The 18,796-nt window shown below is 37.4% G+C and overlaps 1 protein-coding gene across 4 annotated transcripts in view; it reads left to right on the top strand.

The window, feature by feature from the left end:
• krz (kurtz) overlaps positions 1-18,796 on the top strand; it is a 375,871-nt gene extending 357,075 nt beyond the window's left edge. For 3 of the 4 annotated variants that reach the window (XM_065217469.1, XM_065217472.1, XM_065217470.1), the window contains exons 8-11: positions 1,106-1,135; positions 10,891-10,977; positions 11,038-11,277; positions 16,336-18,796. In XM_065217469.1, coding sequence (XP_065073541.1) covers positions 1,106-1,135; positions 10,891-10,977; positions 11,038-11,277; positions 16,336-16,417 — 439 coding nt within the window. In that variant the 3' untranslated portion in view covers positions 16,418-18,796. The remainder of the gene's footprint in view (positions 1-1,105; positions 1,136-10,890; positions 10,978-11,037; positions 11,278-16,335) is intronic. The other variant, XM_065217473.1, reaches the window with a different exon arrangement.

Raw genomic sequence — 18,796 nt, 5'->3', positions numbered from 1 at the left:
CTAAATCATTGCGTGCTCTTTCTGGTCTCTTGCTCATGAAGAAATCGAGTGCAGGAGACTAATAGCGCACAGCAGCTGTGCGCATGCTTTCAGACGATCCATACTTTTGATTGTGAAAAATCCTGTTTGCTATATAGAAGTATGCACCGTAAGGCATCGAAATCCGGACACTTAGGCCACTATTTCGAACACTTTTAAAAATTGATTAATATTGATTTATTGCTCTAAATAAATGTTCATCAAACATATGTTACAAAGTTAATGTAATATTGAACAAAACAATGAAATGATCGGATAAAATAGAAACGCCACGCCGGCGAGCCATTACGGTATTTTGCGAAGAAATCTTTTAAAAAACTTCCGTATTTAGAATAAATTGATCATCTATTGCCAGAATTATTTTAATGTCCCAACTCTTTTTCTCCAATATGTGTGGTAAAACAAATTCGGACTGACTTGAGATTATGGCGAAACTGCTTTATTATAAGCAATGACTGGTATAGTTAGTTTGTAAGAGTGAGCTATTATTTGTGAGAAATCGGTGACTGAATCATTGCTTACAATAAAGCAGTTGCGCCCTAATCTCAATTCAGTCCGGAAATATACTTTTCATTCTTATATGCTCTCTCTATCCTCAACACAAGTAAATCCACCTGGTTGCCTCCAGAACACACTCTGTTTAAGATTTACTGTCTAAGTAGAGTAGACTTTATTGTCCGTTTCGTAAACCAACCACCTGCCACCAAGATTCTCGTCGAGTCACAAATGCACTCTCAGTGGTAAACTTCCTTTCGTCCTTGGATATAATGGCGTATAATAATTTTAAAACTTTACATCTCACTCTATACCCACTGGCACTTCTTCCTAGTGCCACCGAAAACTACACACATAGGTTACCTCCATATAGATAGTAGGTTGATTCTCCGTTGTGGCAGTTAGTAAATAGAGAGTACCACCACTGACACCATAAATCTGCAGCAATTTTTCACCAATAAATCAGCGATCGAAAAGTTTATCCGGATCAATTTACTCTATTAAATTTTACCATTTTTCTCAGTTTGTTTCTCTCTATTGCCGTGTGTTCTTTATCTCTTCTCCCATTCAGGTCTCGCAACATGGTCGATGGAAAATATAGGTACTCATTCCCCTTCTCCGCTCCGATAAAACGAAATTTAATCCTTTTTTGATCACAATTCTCGCGTAACTTTTCAAAAAGTCCTAAGTAACAAATGTAAACAAATCGAGTTAATCGATACAAACTATTGCTGTTCTAACAAAATCGCCCATCCAGATTAACTTTCATTTATTTAAGATAATCACAGCTCACAAATTTCCAATGTACATTTTGAAATGATGGGTACGTAATTGTTACTTCGGACATTTTCTAAAGGCGAGACATGGTTAGGTTAGGTACTCTATTCTGAAATCTGTGAAAGAGAATCTAGTATCATGTAGAACAAAACGTCCATTGTAATCCGATGTGCAACTTGACTAATCAAAACGTCCTATGCGGTTTTTTTCTGTATTGTAGGATGAAATACAAAGTAAAATTGTGATTTTTCCGTTTATACTAAATTTTCAACGTTATATTTCACTGACTACAGTAAAATAGTATTGCAAAAAATATTGTTTCTAAACAGTTAAAAGAACAATCTGTCGAACTTCGATTTCCTCAAAATGGCGAAAATGTTACATTGGTCTATTTGAAAAGTGACGCGAGAATTGGCAACTCAGTATCCATCAGTGCTTTATTGTTCCACTGTTTCACATCAGCCGACATACATACTATTATTCATTTCATTAGGAATTATCAAACTTTTGCAGTATCACGTTTTGAGTATTTGTAAAGCTGAAATCTGCCTGTTATGTACTATTCTGTAACTTATGTGTGTGTTAATCAACTTTAAAAATAAATACATCAGCATAAACATCCTTTCTCCGAAATGTCACTTGGTGCTTATATTTCAGAGGTATCGGTATACAAACTAATTTTTGAAAACATAATAATATCTCTGGAACGTAGGTCTCAATGTGGTGAGATTTTGATGAAAGTGAAAGTTCATCATAGGGTTAATATCGCTAATGTCGGCCGAAATGTCCCTAATATTGGGCCGACACATACATTTCGAAAGCAAGCATGTTTTATTTTTAATTGTTTACTAGCAACCAAAATATCCATTTGTATTGTCCAAATGATGAAGATCATAAAACATTTCATGGCGACCGGACGCATATGACTAAGGCCGCTGCCTTAGTAAGAGCAAAGCGTTGCGTGAATCGTAAAATCGAATGTAACGAATAATATCAATGATGGGAATTTATTCGACAGTAATGACCCGATTTTCACATCATATCGTCCGGCCATTTTCCACAGAGATTGCGCTGTTCCGCTGGTAGGAAGTTATAAAAATTCACATATAGAATTTGAGAGAAGTGGGAATAATTCGCATTCGGTGCATATTCAGATCAAAAAAAGTGAACGGCAACCTAAATAAGTTAGTCAGGGATTTTGTCGTTCATTTTTTCCCGGAAATAATTGTTAAATAAGCTACAATTAAATAAAAAATATTTTTCCCCACACAGTTTTACCTGCTTTACTACCAGTCCCTAGAGAGCCAAAAAATTCAAATTTGAGAGTGAAAATTCTCTCTCACGAGCTCAATCTCTCAACATGCCATGTATTTTGATGACACTCGATTACACAGATTACAAAATAGAGTACCTGTCACTACAAAACATGTTTGGTTCCTCTTTATATGCATTAAGATTAACATTCGAAGTCCCTCCTTTTTTACATATTCTGCTCCGCCCTCATACAAATCGGTGGGAAATTCTGCGAGGGATGAGCTATTTTGTGTGCTTAATGTGTAAAAAGGAGGGACTTCGAATAATAATCTAAATGCATATATAGAAGTACCAGACATGGTTTGCACTGCAGTGTCCTCTGTGAACAATTATAGGAAAACAGATTGTGCCTAGTTTCCGATAGATGTTACCGCAAACAACAGCTGTGACATCTGATGGAACATGAATGCAGAAGCTTGACAAAATGGTTGATTAATCATGTTACCATGCTTCTGCGTTTATTTTCCTTCAGAGGTCACTGCTGTTTTTAATGGTGACATCTATCAGAAATTACCCATACACTTAATTCCGTTAATTGCTAACAGAGGGCAGTGCGGTCAAAACATGTATGGTACCTCTATATATGCATTTAGATTAACATCCGAAATCCTTTTTTATATATTCTGTGAAAGAGGCCTTTTTCATATATTCTGTACAAAAAATACATCCGAAGTCCCTCCTTTTTTACATATTCTGCAAACAAAATAAAGTATCTTTTGTGCAAAATATGTAAAAAAGGAGGGACTTCAAATGTTAATCGAAATGCATATATAGATGTACCAGACATATATTGCAGTGTCAAGTACTCTATTTTGTAGTCTGTGAGAGGGAAATCACTACTAAGTGTCATCAAAATAAAATACATGGCATGTTGAGAGATTGAGCTCGTGAGGTAGTAAAGCGGGTAGAACTGTATGGGGAAAAATCATTTTTTTTTTATTTAATTGTAGCTTGTTTAACAATAATTTCCGGGAAATAAGTGAACGACGAAATCCATGAATGATTTCTTTAGGTTTCTGTTAATCTTTTTTTTTTATCTGAATTATGCATCGAAAGCGAATAATTACCACTAATTACTCTCAATTTCTATATGGGGTCGTCCATTAATTATGTCACACTTTTAGGGCGGAGCAGGGTTTTGAAAACTGTGACGAGCCATACAAAAAAAAAATTAAAGTACATGTGACAACGGGGGTATTGAAAATGGACCAAATTTGCGTGACATAATTAATGGACCTATGGGAATTTGCATTACTTCCTACCAGCGGAACAGTGCAATCTCTGTGGAAAATGGCCTGACGATATGATTCATTCCAAATCTTTCTCATTCATCTTCAAGTCAAGGTGAACGTTGAAGCTATACTTTGGTGCAATTAGACCACAGAAAAATCGCATGGGTTTCGTGGAACATTACAAAAGATTTTCAGAAAGGCGGCTGACAAAATCGGGTCATTACTGGGTTGAGGAGAAAACCCCTGCTGGAAAAGCTACAGCAAGTGACGAATCTACCATTCGAAAACTGTACCACCATCAATAGGTGTCCAATCGATAAATATTCCACGTGTCAATGTTGGTTTTTGCATATCTCCTGGCACCAGGATTCCCCGAACTTGTTTTTTTTTTCAACATACTGGTTGACTGCTTCTTGCATCCCAATAAATTATTGCCCGTCATCGAAGAACAACACATTTCGAATTCGATTTCAATATTTTTTTTTATATTCCATCATATTTCCATCCGTGCGTGTTTGCACATTTTTTCCATGCTATTGGTTGTGTCGTTTCGTTTATTTCCCAAAACAAACTAAATATTTTCGCCTCTAGTGACAGAATTTTTTTATATTTTCGTTTAGTTTAGTTATTGTGTGGTGTATGTTACTGGTGTCACTCATGAAAATCATAAAGAAAAACGAACGCACCTGTGAATTTTACCATTTTTATATTAACCGCACTACACGCATCCATATGGTTTTCCCAGTGAAGTAATTTTCATATTTTAATTGGAACAGCTTTTTCGATGTATATGTGTGTTTGTATGATGAGTGTTGCATTGTTGTATCCATGTGTCCATTTATGTGTTGCATTGTTGTATCCATGTGTCCATTTATGTGTTGCTTGTTTCGAATTTAAATTGATTGAAACATTCGAAATTGGAACAAATAAGAATAAAGGTAATGGACTCACGTGTGCCGTTTGAGATATGTTTTCAGTTTGTTCGATGTGGGATTGTATTTCATTCAATGCATAACTCTAGCGTTCAGAAACATACGGGCCTAACTGAGATGATCGATCCTCTTCATCGATTTTCTCTTCACATTACTACAGTTAATTGGAACAATTTTCCGATTTTTTTCTTCCAATACAATGTAGTAAAACGTAGCATTATGAATGTCCACGTTTCATATATTTGTTGGAGTCTGAAGCATCGTGTTTAAATTTTCAATTTAAACAGGCCCGATGTTTTCTGAACCATCTTGCCCCTTAAATTCCGCACAGAAGGCCTGGCTGTTTTGGTATGTGTGATGCATCTTCTATAAAAAAAAACATATATCAAATAGACTTGAAAAATATAGGTATATCCATCATTTAAAAGAATGCTTTCAAGAACTGGCTGTGTTGGTGTTAGATTAGCTTAGATACAGTGTACTAAAACATAATCACCCATAATCACGTTCGAACCGTATTTATCATACAAAAATACTTTTTTTTTTATGGAAAATACGGTTTGAGCGAAAACGAGAATATGAGTGACTATTTGCTTAGCAAAACCAACATCAAATGCACCGAGAAATTATAATACAACCGAGTTATTAACCAAAGAGGTAATCGATCATCACAGTTAGGCCCTTAAGATTCTGAACGCTAGAACTGTTTATTAACGTTATGATGCCGTTGTAATCGTATGCATATATAGCCATTCCAAAGCAAAATTATATAGTGGTTCTCAGAATTTTGGAATTACGCAAAATCGCAAAATATTAGATCCTTATTTTTTATTGTGTCATTAGGGTGACCATTCCCACATTAGGTGGTCGAAAAATCGTATTTTTTTAAATTGACTTGTTTCAAAAACTCATAACTTTTGAACCATTGCATTCTAATCAAAATGGAGGAAATGGCTCTAATGTTGGCCTATGGATCTAAGATTGGGCTAATCGTAAAAAAATCTGCTATTTATAAATTTGATCTAGATGAACGCGTCTTATGGATATTTTTGGTCGCTATTGAAAATTTAGTCGATTGCTAAATTTATGTATGGGCGAAAATTAGGGGCATTTAGGCCGACATATCCATTTCCCCTATCAGATGAAAGGTAAATAAAAATTCTTTTTAAGAAAAATATTATAATTTAAACAAATTAGGATTTTGTTTTGAAAAACGTTGGTTGTGTTGTTTGCTATGCTTTTTATGGTTTGTAGACAGACGGCGCAATTTGTTTTTATATGTTTCCTTGAATTTTTTTGGCTTTTTTACACAACATATAAAAAATCAACAATGTGTTTTTTTTTCGTTTTTGAGTTATATTTTTTTGAAGTTATCAAGTTTTGGGTTTTCACTCAATACTCCTATGCAACTAGACTACCATGCGTCTTGACCATGTTACTATAATACAATCGCTATAAATCAATGGAGATATAATACTTCCGTATGTGTGGGAATGTATCACTAGAATCAAAATTAGCTTCCTGGGCTACATTGTTATGCAACGCTCGGGGATGGACGATTGATCCAAGATTGCGGTGCAATTTATTCTGTCCTGTTAAGCATTGTTCCGAATTATTGAGGCTGTTCAAGGGGGGCAGTAAGCCTAGACTATTGAAAAAGCTATCAATTAGTGTCGATACTTTAAGAGCAGTTCCACGAACTTCAGAAAAAGTCTTAAGGACTTCAGTGAAAATCATAATACTAAATTAATTAGGGGAAACAGTCCTATTATTGCGGTACGTTAGAAGCGTTAGAAGGCTTCTAATGCTTCTAAAATACCGCAATAATAGGACTGTTTCCCCTATGTCGTTTTGATTCCAAGAAAATTCAGGTAGCTTAAAGGAGTTTAAGAAATTTCAGAACTACTTATAAAACTTCACAGACGTGCAGATATCTTCAAAAACATTTCGAAGTCTATGGAACTTGAGGAAAAAACTAGAACTTCAGCTACTTTCATGAACATTAGCAAAATGCGGGAGCTTTTCAAAGAAGTTTAGTAAGCTCCAAAAATAGTGGGAATTTCAGGGGTAGTTCACTTCCATTAGTTTCAGAAAATAAGCGGGAAATTTGCAAGGTTGCAAAGACTCATTTCAGCTAAAACAATGTTTTTCTAAATTATGAAATAATTAGATGCCATGATCAAATTTTGAATTGGTAGGATACAAGAAGAGGTTGCAAAGAATGTGTTTGACATATTAAACCTGTTTATTTCACTTCATGAGAGTCACAATCAGCGATTTTTCACAAACTCACTCACTCACTCACTCACTCAGCGATCAGCAAATCGCTGATTGTGACTCATATAAAGCAAAATTTACAGGTTTTATGTTTCCAACGCATACTTTGTAACCTCTTCTTGTAAGTTACAAGTAAAACATGTCATCATACCATCTTTTGGTTTTATTATTCCGAAAAACATTATTTTAGCTGAAATGAGTCTTTGCAACCTTGGAAATTTGAAGAAGTTTGCATATCTCCAGAGAACTTCTGATATGTTAAGAAAATTAGTGAGGTGTTCACATAAGTTCAGAAGCTCACAGAAATTGTTTAGGACAGTTCAATTAAATTCAGGGCAGTACAACAAGCTTCATGAGAACAGTCAAAATTTTAGAGAAGTTTCGAGAACTTTTATAAAGAACAGAGAATGTTAGAGCAGTTAACATTAGATATATTACATAAATTTTAAAGAAGTTTCGAGAACTTCAGCGATTTGTTAAAACTTTACAGAGGATCCATGATCGTTAGGAAAATTGAGGAAACTTTAGGAAGTCCTAAAAAGTTTTGGAGCATTTCCAACTCAAAACCCTAAAAAAATGACAGTTTTGTCTCGACCCCTTCCGATTGAATAAAACATTGCTCACATGTTCGCCGCTATCAATTGTTGCATTTTTCATCTAAATATAATGTTTTTCTCAAAAGCGTATTCAAAAAAAGGATTAATTTTTTTTTTTCAAAAAATCATAACATGAAAATGATTGATTTGATCGAAATGACATCTTTAAAGAAGTTGTAGGTAATTAAATGTTCTTTGAGAAAAAATACTTTGCAGTAAATTCATAGCAAAAAATTTAAAACGTTGATTTTTTTCAAAACACTTCCCCTTTAATTTTTACGTTTTTTTTATTATTTTTTTTTTGTAAAAAAAAAAGCTATAGTAATGCCCTAAAATTTGGTAAAAAGTATAAGCTATAACTTCCTTGAAAAAAAATCTATTTTTTTTTAATTTTGTTGATTTTCAAATGTTAATGAAATTGCATATGAAATAGTGAAATGATGATTTATTTGGAATCTACGCATCATTTTGACAAATTAACACACGTAAACTATTTTCCTAAGTTCATCCGTATTTTCCATGATTGTGTATTATAAAAAACAAACAATTTATTCTCAGTTATGGTGGCTGTAAGACGTACTCGTTCCTTTCTTAGTTTTTTTTTCACCATTTCATTACGAAAAAAAATATCTAAAAATTTCTAAAGTTTTGAGAAAATCAAAGGGTTTTTGTTTTTTAACTATGGATTTACTGAGCTTTTTTTCTCAAAGAAACTTTTTCTCAGATATAATTTTGATCAGATCAATCATTTTCATGTTATATTTTTTTTTGAAAAAAATAGAGTCAATTTTTTGAATAGGGGAAATGGATGTAATGTCGGCCTAAATGCCTCTAATTAATCATTTTGTTCGACCATTTTCCACAGAGATGGCGCTGTTCCGCTGGGTGATAAAAATCCCCTTATAGAAATTGAGAGAAGTGGGAATAATTCGCTTTCGGTGCACATTCAGGTGAAAAAAAGTGAACGACAACCTAAAGAAATTAATCAGGGACTTTGTCGTTCAGTTTTTTCCCGGAAATTATTGTTAAACAAGCTTCAATTAAATAAAAATAATTTTTCCCCATACAACTTTACCTGCTTTACTACCAGTCCCAGAGACCCAAAAAAATTCAAATTTAAGAGAGAAATTCTCTCTCACGAGCTCAATCTCTCAACATGCCATGTATTTTGTTGACACTCGATTTGTGATTTCCCTTTCACAGATTACAAAATAGAGTACCTGACACTACAAAACATGTTTGGTACCTCTATATATGCATTTGCTTTAACATTTGAAGTCCCTCCTCTTTTACATATTCTGCGCAAAAGATACTTTATGCCCCGCCCCATACATAAAATTCGGCGGGAAATTCTGTGAGGGGTGAGCTATTTTGGGTGCAGAATGTGTAAAAAAGGAGGGACTTCGAATAATAATCTAAATGCATATATAGAGGTACCAGACAGGTTTTGCACTGCAGTGTCCTCTGTGAACAATTATAGGAAAACAGATTGTGTCTAGTTTCCGATAGATGTCACCGCAAACAGCAGCTGTGACATCTGATGGAACGTGAATGCAGAAGCTTGACAAAATGATTAATTAATCATTTTGTCAAGCTTCTGCATTCATGTTCCATCAGATGTCACTATTGTTGTTTGCGAGAACTCTCCGCTTGATTTTTGCACGTTGTGAATAGTCTCGCAATATCAAAAATATCAAAGGAGCTTATAAAATTAATATCAAGCATGATATTTTGTTCCAATATATAGCATGATATTGAGACCGTATGAGAGCGGAAAAATATAATTTGATTGATGATTTTGCCAACACTGATTCAAATCGGAAACACTCATGTACAACCGGTTTGCGTTTTGAGCTGGAAATGCTCTCTGCGAATTTGATGAGAAGTATTGTGAGCATCAGGCTAGTTTCTCAAACTATAAAAGAACTTCAAGCCAGTTTCATCAGCCCGGTGGTGTAGTGGTAAGCGTGATTACCTCTCACCTCAGCAGGCATGGGTTTAATCCCAGTCGGCGCCGCCGGGATGTTCTGAGGCATAACATCTCTGATCACGCCTTCCTTCGGGGAAGTAAAGCCGTTGGTCCCCGGTTCATGAGATGGTCATAGCATTGGTGCTCAGCACGGAAAACAAATCAAGGAAAGAAAAGCCAGTTTCATTCACATCAGGAAAATTTTGGAAACTCCCTACAGTGTGTTTGGCACCCCTTTACAACTGCTCGTTTATTCATTTCTGAGTAATAGTACGTTCAGACTACAGAGCTATAACATGTTATAGCGCTATCTTGATGGTGGTTTCTGTGTTGCAATTATTTGACAACCGTTATAACATGTTATAACTCTCCAGTCTGGACAGCGTTTAAGACACTAAAACCTTTCAGTGCTCGCGCCGTTGTGCAAAGTACAACACGAAATAAAAAAATAAAAAAAATCTACTGACTTTGGGACTCGCTCAACGTGAAACTGAACAAGATTCATGTAATTTAATACCAACGTCTAATAGACCATTACTTGAAGAAAATGTTAGAGAATATCAGGTTTCAAGAAGTTCCCTCAAAGTGAAAATAGCATACTGTTGTATTGTGTACAACGCGCGAGTGCTCATGTTACAAAAGTTGGCGCGAGTACTGAAAGGTTAAAAAGATTTAAGAGACCGTACAAGAAGCTCGCAGATGCTGGAAGGTACCTCAAAAAGTTTCTCTTCTGCTAAAAACGATTAAGACTTTTCAACCGTGTACACTCATGCATTGTTTCCCCTTTTTCATCCTCTGAGTATTCGTCCTAGATCATGCATTCTAGGTAAAACTTTTCCCTGCCAGCATACAAACGACGAAATTCAACTATAGAAGTTCCGTATTCGTGTTTAAATCAAAATTTGCATATCTACAGTCAAAATCAGTTAAACAACGCTCATTGAAATTAGCCTCATTAAATCATTCTCTTTCACATTCACTTGGTTCTTCGCCCCACCCTCCGCCATACCTCCACCGTTATCACACCATGCCATCCCCCGTGTCAACCATCTCCCCCGCGCCAATGAAGCCATATTCATAAAGTACATTCTCACGCTATCGCATCGCTAGTATAGAAGAAGCAAAAATTAAGGCCCCCACCATTTGGAATGACGCTAATTTGACTTCTATTTATTTCATGCTTCTCCTTCCGTGTGACGACTCCACTGTTCATTTGGAACCGAACCCAATAACCACCACCAACCCCTGGAATGGAACAGAATTGCCGATCCTTCCCAGCGGGAGAACCTCGGCATCATCGTGCAGTACAAAGTGAAGGTTAAGCTGTGCATTACACCGTTGGGCGGGTAAGCGGGAGTAATTAAGTCAATGGGGCTCAGGCCATAAACTATACACATTTTTTTCAGTGACCTGGTAGCGGAGCTGCCATTCATCCTGATGCACCCGAAACCGGATGACGACGAACCGGTGATAGGAGACCGATCGCCGGGCCGAACGATTGCCAACTCGGACAAGCTGCATGCGGGGGCGGGTGGTGCCGGCAGTGGAGGAGGCGGCACCGGTGCCAGCGACCTGAACAAGAATAGCAGCAACCGCGGCGGCGAGGCGGGCAAAGAGGACGGTCCCAACCTGATCCAGCTGGATGGGTGAGTATTTAGCTGGGGCCGGGTTGAGCCATTTGATGGCTTTTGACTGAAACTGTTAACGAGAGGGGGCTACTGTATGTTGGTTAGGGTGGGTCAACTTTACAACCCCATGCTCCCCCACTGCTCTTTCCATCTGTTTCTAGGTCCCCAACGACTGTGCCAAATTTTTACGAATTTTGTTAGGATCTGGATTCGCGGGAGAGCTTGAAAGTTTGTATGAAATCATGTAGGTATATGAAACAGATCGAAACTATTCATTCATTCAAAATATTTACCAAACTTGAGGGTCAGATTGGGAAAAATAATAACTTTTTGCACAGAACCCGCGTGGAATCTTTGTCAAAGTTGTTCGACATAGCTTTCCCTATATAAGTCTCAAGTTTGGTAAAACTTGAGCAATTTATGAATGTTTGACAAGCAAATGAATAGTTTCGCTCCGTTTTCCATATTTTTTTCCTTGCAAGCTTTAAAGTTATCCCTCAAAATCCAGAACGTAACCAGATTCGTTCAAATTTGGCACAGTTGTTGAGAAATCCAATACAACTCCAAAGCGAAGGTTTTTATCCGCCATACAAACTTGACCCACCCTGATGTAGGTACATCGAACAACTCATTATAATTTCATACCCAACGACAAGGACCAACCGGATGATGGTTTTCTGGTTCGGCGTGCGTTTTACCAATTTCCGATTGGGTTATTATGGCTATAGGGCTGTCGTGTTGCGGTTGGTTTTATTCGCCCCCACTCGGGCAGGTGGGTGATTGGTTATGGGACCGGGGTGTATGATTTTATGAGCGAATTACCACTCAAATCAAGTGGAGGGTTAATGTTCATATCAAACATTGATTCAAGCTCCCGGAACAGCTAAGTACTGATGTAGACGCATGGTGTGTTGTAGGTTTGCTAGGGAACAGTGGAAAGCATTTGGATGTTCCCACTGTGACACTTCCCAATGCTAAAATCTTTATAGTCATTCAATCGCATTACAATGCATTCGAATGTAATTGAACCAACTATCGCTTTCCTTTCTTCCCATTCCTCCCGAAAAACTGCGCTCTCGCTGCCATAGGACCAAGGCAACACTGGTAATCGAAACGGAAACGACTCAATTGTAACACTGACCTGGCCTCGTTTTTCCTGGCAGAGATCAACACATAGAACGAGAAGCGAGAAAGCGTATACAATCCAACACCACCACCAACACCGACCTCTCGTTGAAACATTACGCTAAAGTCAGATCTCATCCTACCATATAGACCACCCACCACCACCCACTTTTAGCTGCCAAGCTGGATTCTGAAACCACATCACATGCAATGCAGCAAATCGGATCGACATTTCTACTGCTGCATCAGCAGCGATGGATAACGATGCATATTCTCGCGATGTGGTATTTTCGAACGACGACACCCCCCGCGCATCAGACTGCACTCACACACTGTTGTTCACTTTGCACACCAGTTGCTGCAGCACTCCTCCTAGGTAGACCGTTATTGCCCCATGCGGTGTCGGAGGTTTTTGCACCAGGTTCATGGTTCCTCCTGTTGTTGTTCGTATAAGTACATGTCCACCCGCACGTTTCGATGCACTTGGGTTACCCGTTGCCCAGGTCCCTTGCTTTGTCCACATTGCGTAGGTTGTTTCCCGAGATTAGGGATAGGTTTCATAGTGCCTAGTCGTTTCGACCGACACCTTTTCGGCGTGTGAAATTGAGACAACCGCACCACGTCCATCGTTCAATCGCTGCATCCCACAGCCCCCGGCGGCAGGAACTCAGTTTAGTTCAATTTAGGCGGCAGGAGCACATGATTTGACGTGTAGTGCGATCCGGTTTCTGCTGAACTGGACAGCTTCTGACGATTTTGATAGGGCCAGGCTTGTCCGGAGTGGGGCAGATTGCAGCATGGTTTTGCGGTTGCGGTATTGATGCATTGGAAGAGAGTGGCTGTTTTGTGACAGCTTGAGACTTGAGACGTTGAGTTGCTTTGCGTCGTAGTAAATGTTGTAGGTGGATCTCTGATGGTAGAAGATTGATTGATACTGCACATTAACATGCTTTTAGGATGAGAGCTGATATTGTAATTAGTCTGTCATTACTGTGTTCATGTTTCGTAGGTAGGGTACACATTTGAGGGGTTCAGTTTTAGAAGTGCGATGCCAATCGCTTGAAAGATACACAATTAAAACATAGAGCTTGAAAGATACACAATGAAATGCGAAATTATGTATTAATTGAATTAAAGACCTTTTAGCCAGGATTATCAGAATCTCCACTTCCCAGAATCCTCATTCGGCGCAAGTAACATGATTTTATAGACTTATAATGGACTTGAAGACCATAATAGAACCAGAAATGTTATTAGGGTCTTGTGGGGATTATCATAGTCCCCATTTAAGATTCCCAGAATCCAGATTCTGGATTCCAGAATAGTTTAAATTTCAGGGCGTCGACTGCCTGTAAGAACCTGAAAAATCAGGAATTTCAGAGGATTCGATCTTGGACCTGGAAAATCAAGGAATCTCAGGGAATTTAATTCAAATTCAGGGAAATATTTTTTAATCAAAGAATCTTACTTAAAAATATGTCTGACGTCGTTAATTTCATACAACTTAATTACTCGGTGTAGTTTGAGGATGCGTTTGAATTTAAAATTTAAAATAGAATTGCTCACTTGTCATTGCCAAGTTCAGCAGAAATTATTCAAATAAAAGGGTATTTTTATCTATCTATCTTCTATCTATCTATCTATCTATCTATCTATCTATCTATCTATCTATATATCTATCGATCTATCTATCTTCTATCTATCTATCTATCTATCTATCTATCTATCTATCTATCTATCTTCTTATCTATATATATATAAATGAATTTCTGTCTGTCTGTCTGACCCTTATAGACTCGGAAACTGGGGGTATAAGGAGATAATCATAGGGGGTAGCCCCTTAGATAATAAGGGGGGGGGGGGCTACGTACAATATAGCATGCTTTTTTTTTTTAAATCGGTGCATAAACTCAAGCTAATATTGAATCCCGAGCAAGACCGGGCACACTCAGCTAGTATATATATAAAAATGAATTTCTGTCTGTTTGTCTGACCCTTATAGACTCGGAAACTACTGAACCGATCGGCGTGAAAATTTGTATACAGGGTTTTTGAGGCCGTGGAAGGTTCTTATGATGGTTCGAGACCCCTCCCCCTTCTGTAAGGCGGGGATCCCATACAAATGAAACAGAAATTTCTGCATAACTCGAGAACTAATCAAGCAAATGGAACCATATTTGGCATGTGGAGGGGGTAGTCTCTTAGATAAGAGGGGGGGGGGCTACGTACAATATAGCATGCTTTTTTTTTAATTCGCGCATAAACTCAAGCTAATATTGAATCCCGGGCCGGGCACACTCAGCTAATGATTGATAAAAATTCAACTTCTACTGGGTTTTGACACATCCCTGAGTTGAACTGGAAGCAGGGGGAAGACATTTTCAATCATTTTCTTTGCAAAAAATATTAAAAAAATATATATAAAAAAAAGTTCAAACATTTGTCAGGAAGTTGTTATTCTGCATTTTTTGTCAATTTTTAACGAAAAATATTTAACCACACTCTAAAAAAAACTACACGTCCGATTTACGTGAAATATCACGTAACTGATCTGTATTTAGAAAATCTAAATTGTTACATGACGTTAGTAACTTTGACCAGCTTTACTCGTCATTTTCACTTGAAAATGGTGGTGATATCGACCGTATATTCACGTAAACATATTTAGTGTATTTCTGTTAGTGTGTTTGAGACTTCGATATTTCCGCGAAACGAGATTTACGTGATTTTCAGGTATGCAAAAAAAACAATATGGCGTCACCGAGCGTGGTGGAAGAACTTCTTCTTCTTTCCTTTATTTAACATCGGTCTCTGTTCCGCAATCTAGTGCCAATCACCGACGGACATCGATTGCCATCCATTGACGGCAATCGAATGTGCAGGAAGGCAGCTTCCACACCTGCGTAGGATATCGCACCCATTCAACACACATACACATGACATGGGCCGGGACCAACGGCTTTACTTCCCTTCCGAAGGAAGACGTGACCAGAGATTTTTATGCCTCAGAAAAATCCCACCGACCTCGGCTGGGGATTGAACCCAGACCCATTGGGGTGTTAGAAAGCAGTCACGCTTACCACTACACCACCGGCGCCGGCTGGAAGAACTTCTCAAAGTATAATTTCAGAAGGTGGCACCGTAATTTTGAGTTGTTAATATTTTGTCAGGAATAAAAGTCTCATAAACATTTCTACCTCATAACAAGGACTAAGGAGTCAATAATTTGCAATTTTATGAGCAGATATAATCATCAATTAAAATACGTGAAATTTATATTTGAATAATATTGACTGCCTCTTTATATACTTTCCATTATTCTCATTCAAAATTCACGTACAAATTTCGTGAAAAGCATTTTAAGCAACACAGAATATCACGTAAAAGTTACCAGTTTTCCAGTAGTTTTCACTTCAATTTCACGTAAGCATTACGTGGAAATCAAGTCTTATTCATCTGACTAATCACGTAGATAATCGAAGCTGATTTTGCTTGGCTATGTACAATGCCGGTAAAAGTTACGTGAAGAATAGGTTGGTCGAATACCACCTATGTTTTCACATAAATCGGACATGAATATTTTTCATAATGTAATTTTTAATAGGAATTTGACAGTCGGATTACCGAGTCAAACCCCGATAGTCCGATCATGATTTTGTCGGATGAGCGGGAGGATACTGTATGTAAAATAACCTTAAAGATTGTTTTGAAGCGACATCTATCCACAGTTAACCGGGGAAGGGTTCAACCGCAGGGTGTCGCTTCAAACATTTCTTTGACCACCATTTATCCTAGAAGTGTTCTTTAGTCAAGTATTGATTTTGATGCGTACTCTTAGATAAGTAATCTTAGTCTGCATAGATTGCACCAAGTATAGTAGTTACATGTTAAATGTGTGTTTTTTTTCTATTTCTATTTATCTATTTCGTTGCAAATCAACCCGTCAAGCAGCGATGACAACTGTCCAGACGACGACATAATCTTCGAGGACTTTGCACGGTTACGTTTGAAAGGTGCTGAAACGGAAGCCTAATAAAACCACGGTGTGGAAAATTCAATTTTTGAGGATGACGCGCGCATGTGTGTGTGTGTATGTATGGATCGGATAACGGTTCGGACGAGTGGTTTTGCCAAAAACAACAATGATCAGTACTAAAACAATGCGGAACCAATGCAGAGCAAATATTTTGGTTTAGAGTAGAGCAGTAAGCTACGCACTGTAGCAGCAACACCATCAACACCACCACAACCATTGTACTCTGTCTTTTACAGAAAGACCCAACCCGTAAGCGTGCAAGCGTGTAGTAGTAGTATGAGTGTAAGCGCGTGTACCATTTTTTAGCTGTACCAAAAGCCAGAAGATCATAATGAACGTTGGATTAGAATTTTGAACCGAGTGTTGGACAATGCTTTAGTAAGTTATCGGATCTATAATGGGAAGAAGCGGTAAGTGGGAGAACAACTGGTAGCTTAAGATATAACAAATTAGTAGCAAGCAGCAGCTGCAAGCGTGCGCTCAAGAGAACACGTTTTTAACCGAATCAGAAGCAGACACAACTCTACGCAACTCTACAACTAGTTGCGGTAGGAAAATAATAATCAACTTTAAAGCATTTACGAAGCGAGTAACGTCCGCTTCGCCTACTAATACACATACACAACTGTTAGTCAAAACCGGATGGATCCAAACAATCGTTCTTTCCGTCGCCTCATTTTCGATGTATGCGAAAAAACGTGCAGTGGAAAGAAAAACGTTTTATACATTAACTAACATTTCCCTTATTTATTAATGTTAATTTGTCTGTTTTTTTTTATGTAGGTATGCCAGTTTCATTTTAGCTTCTATTTATTAATCTTTTTTTATTTTTTTTTTTGTTTCTACCACGCAAGATTTCTAATATATACATTTATTCGTTTCTAGGGAGTATTATAGTAGGCAGATAGAAAGCTTTACATAATTGTACGAGCACTGCAAATATTAGGCACAAGGTCGGTTATAAATTCAGTATTTTTCGCGTTTAAATTCAAAACAATTCCGCTGCTCTAGCAATGCATTCCAATGGAACAGCGAGGATGAAACACGCAGACATACAAGCAAACAAAGGCTTTGTTTTCTCACCAGTTGCTAGGCAACGGGTATATCACAAACACACTCACACAAACGCACACCGAATTAGGCACAACATTAGTTCCATTAAACTCACTAACTGAAATTTCATGGAGAGCACGGCTGTTGTTGATGTGATAAAAAATGAGGGCATCAATTTGTAAAGGTAGAAAACGATTTCAATTTTTCGAAACACACAAACAATGATGCAGTCTGTTTGTCTGTTGCTTAAGAGTTAGCTTTGAAGGGAACTTTCGGCCAAAATTTTATTCGAACTTATTTGCAGTGGTTTTACTTGAAAACGCTAACGGGAAGAACCGGTAGTGAAAGAGGGTTTAGGAAGTTTTATAATGATATAAAAATTGATGTTCAATACTGTTGGCTATTTCGCAACTCGATGTTTACTTTTTGTTTCACGTTAATAATCTACCCACCACCTTTAAATGTGCAACAATTTGAGTGTCTAAACGGTTCTCATCGGAAACAGAAATTCATGTGCAAACTTTCTACGCAAGCAGTTAACCTCTGTTTTTATCTATAGTAGATTTATTGGAAACGTTTTCTTTTATATACAAAGGCGCGTAGTTGACACGGAACATTTAAGAGATAATCTAAAAGTCCACTGCTGGCATGAAGTGGCACTGTGGCACTGAAAGGTAAAAGAGAAATAATTAGAGCCATCGAATTTATTTGTAGGGTAATTACACGCAAAACACATAATCTAACTGGTTCAAAAATCCATGAAAAAGTAAAGTAAATTTCAATATGTCTTCTTCCTTCATACTTGAAACTTTTCCCTGTCTCGTACTAACCACTAATCCACACCGAAACAACCCAGTAAGAATTGCAATCCAATTTTGAAAAACAAACTTTTAAGACAAGTAAACAAACGTTCTATCAAATTCCACGAAACTTCATGTTTAGTCAGAGTCAGTCAGTACGACGGCGAGAGAGCACTGCGACACTTAGGTGGAAAATTTTAAATGTTATATTACTTATACACACACAACCAAACAACAACCATCGCATAACCGACGCGCATTCATAAGAGAGAGAGAGAGAAAAATGTAGGTTAACAATATGAAAAATGGTATGAACAAAAGCATGAAAACCCCTCTTTATGATAGGACGGACAAATAGGTATTTCATCGTCAATAAAAAAACAATTAATACACAACAAGCTGTAGTTAAAAGAAAACGATTAACGGATGAACGGTTAGCGGAAATCATACAATAAAGAAATAACATAACAAATCCAAGGAGGAGAAGCAGAAAGAGAAGAAGCAGAAGGAAGAATTACAAAAA

This window comes from Ochlerotatus camptorhynchus, unplaced genomic scaffold, assembly GCF_037179485.1.
Source record: "Ochlerotatus camptorhynchus isolate MF236.1 unplaced genomic scaffold, CSIRO-AGI_Acam_v1.1 ptg000077l, whole genome shotgun sequence".
NCBI classification, from domain to species: Eukaryota; Metazoa; Arthropoda; class Insecta; order Diptera; family Culicidae; genus Ochlerotatus; species Ochlerotatus camptorhynchus.
This window is presented reverse-complemented; position numbering and strand designations above follow the sequence as displayed.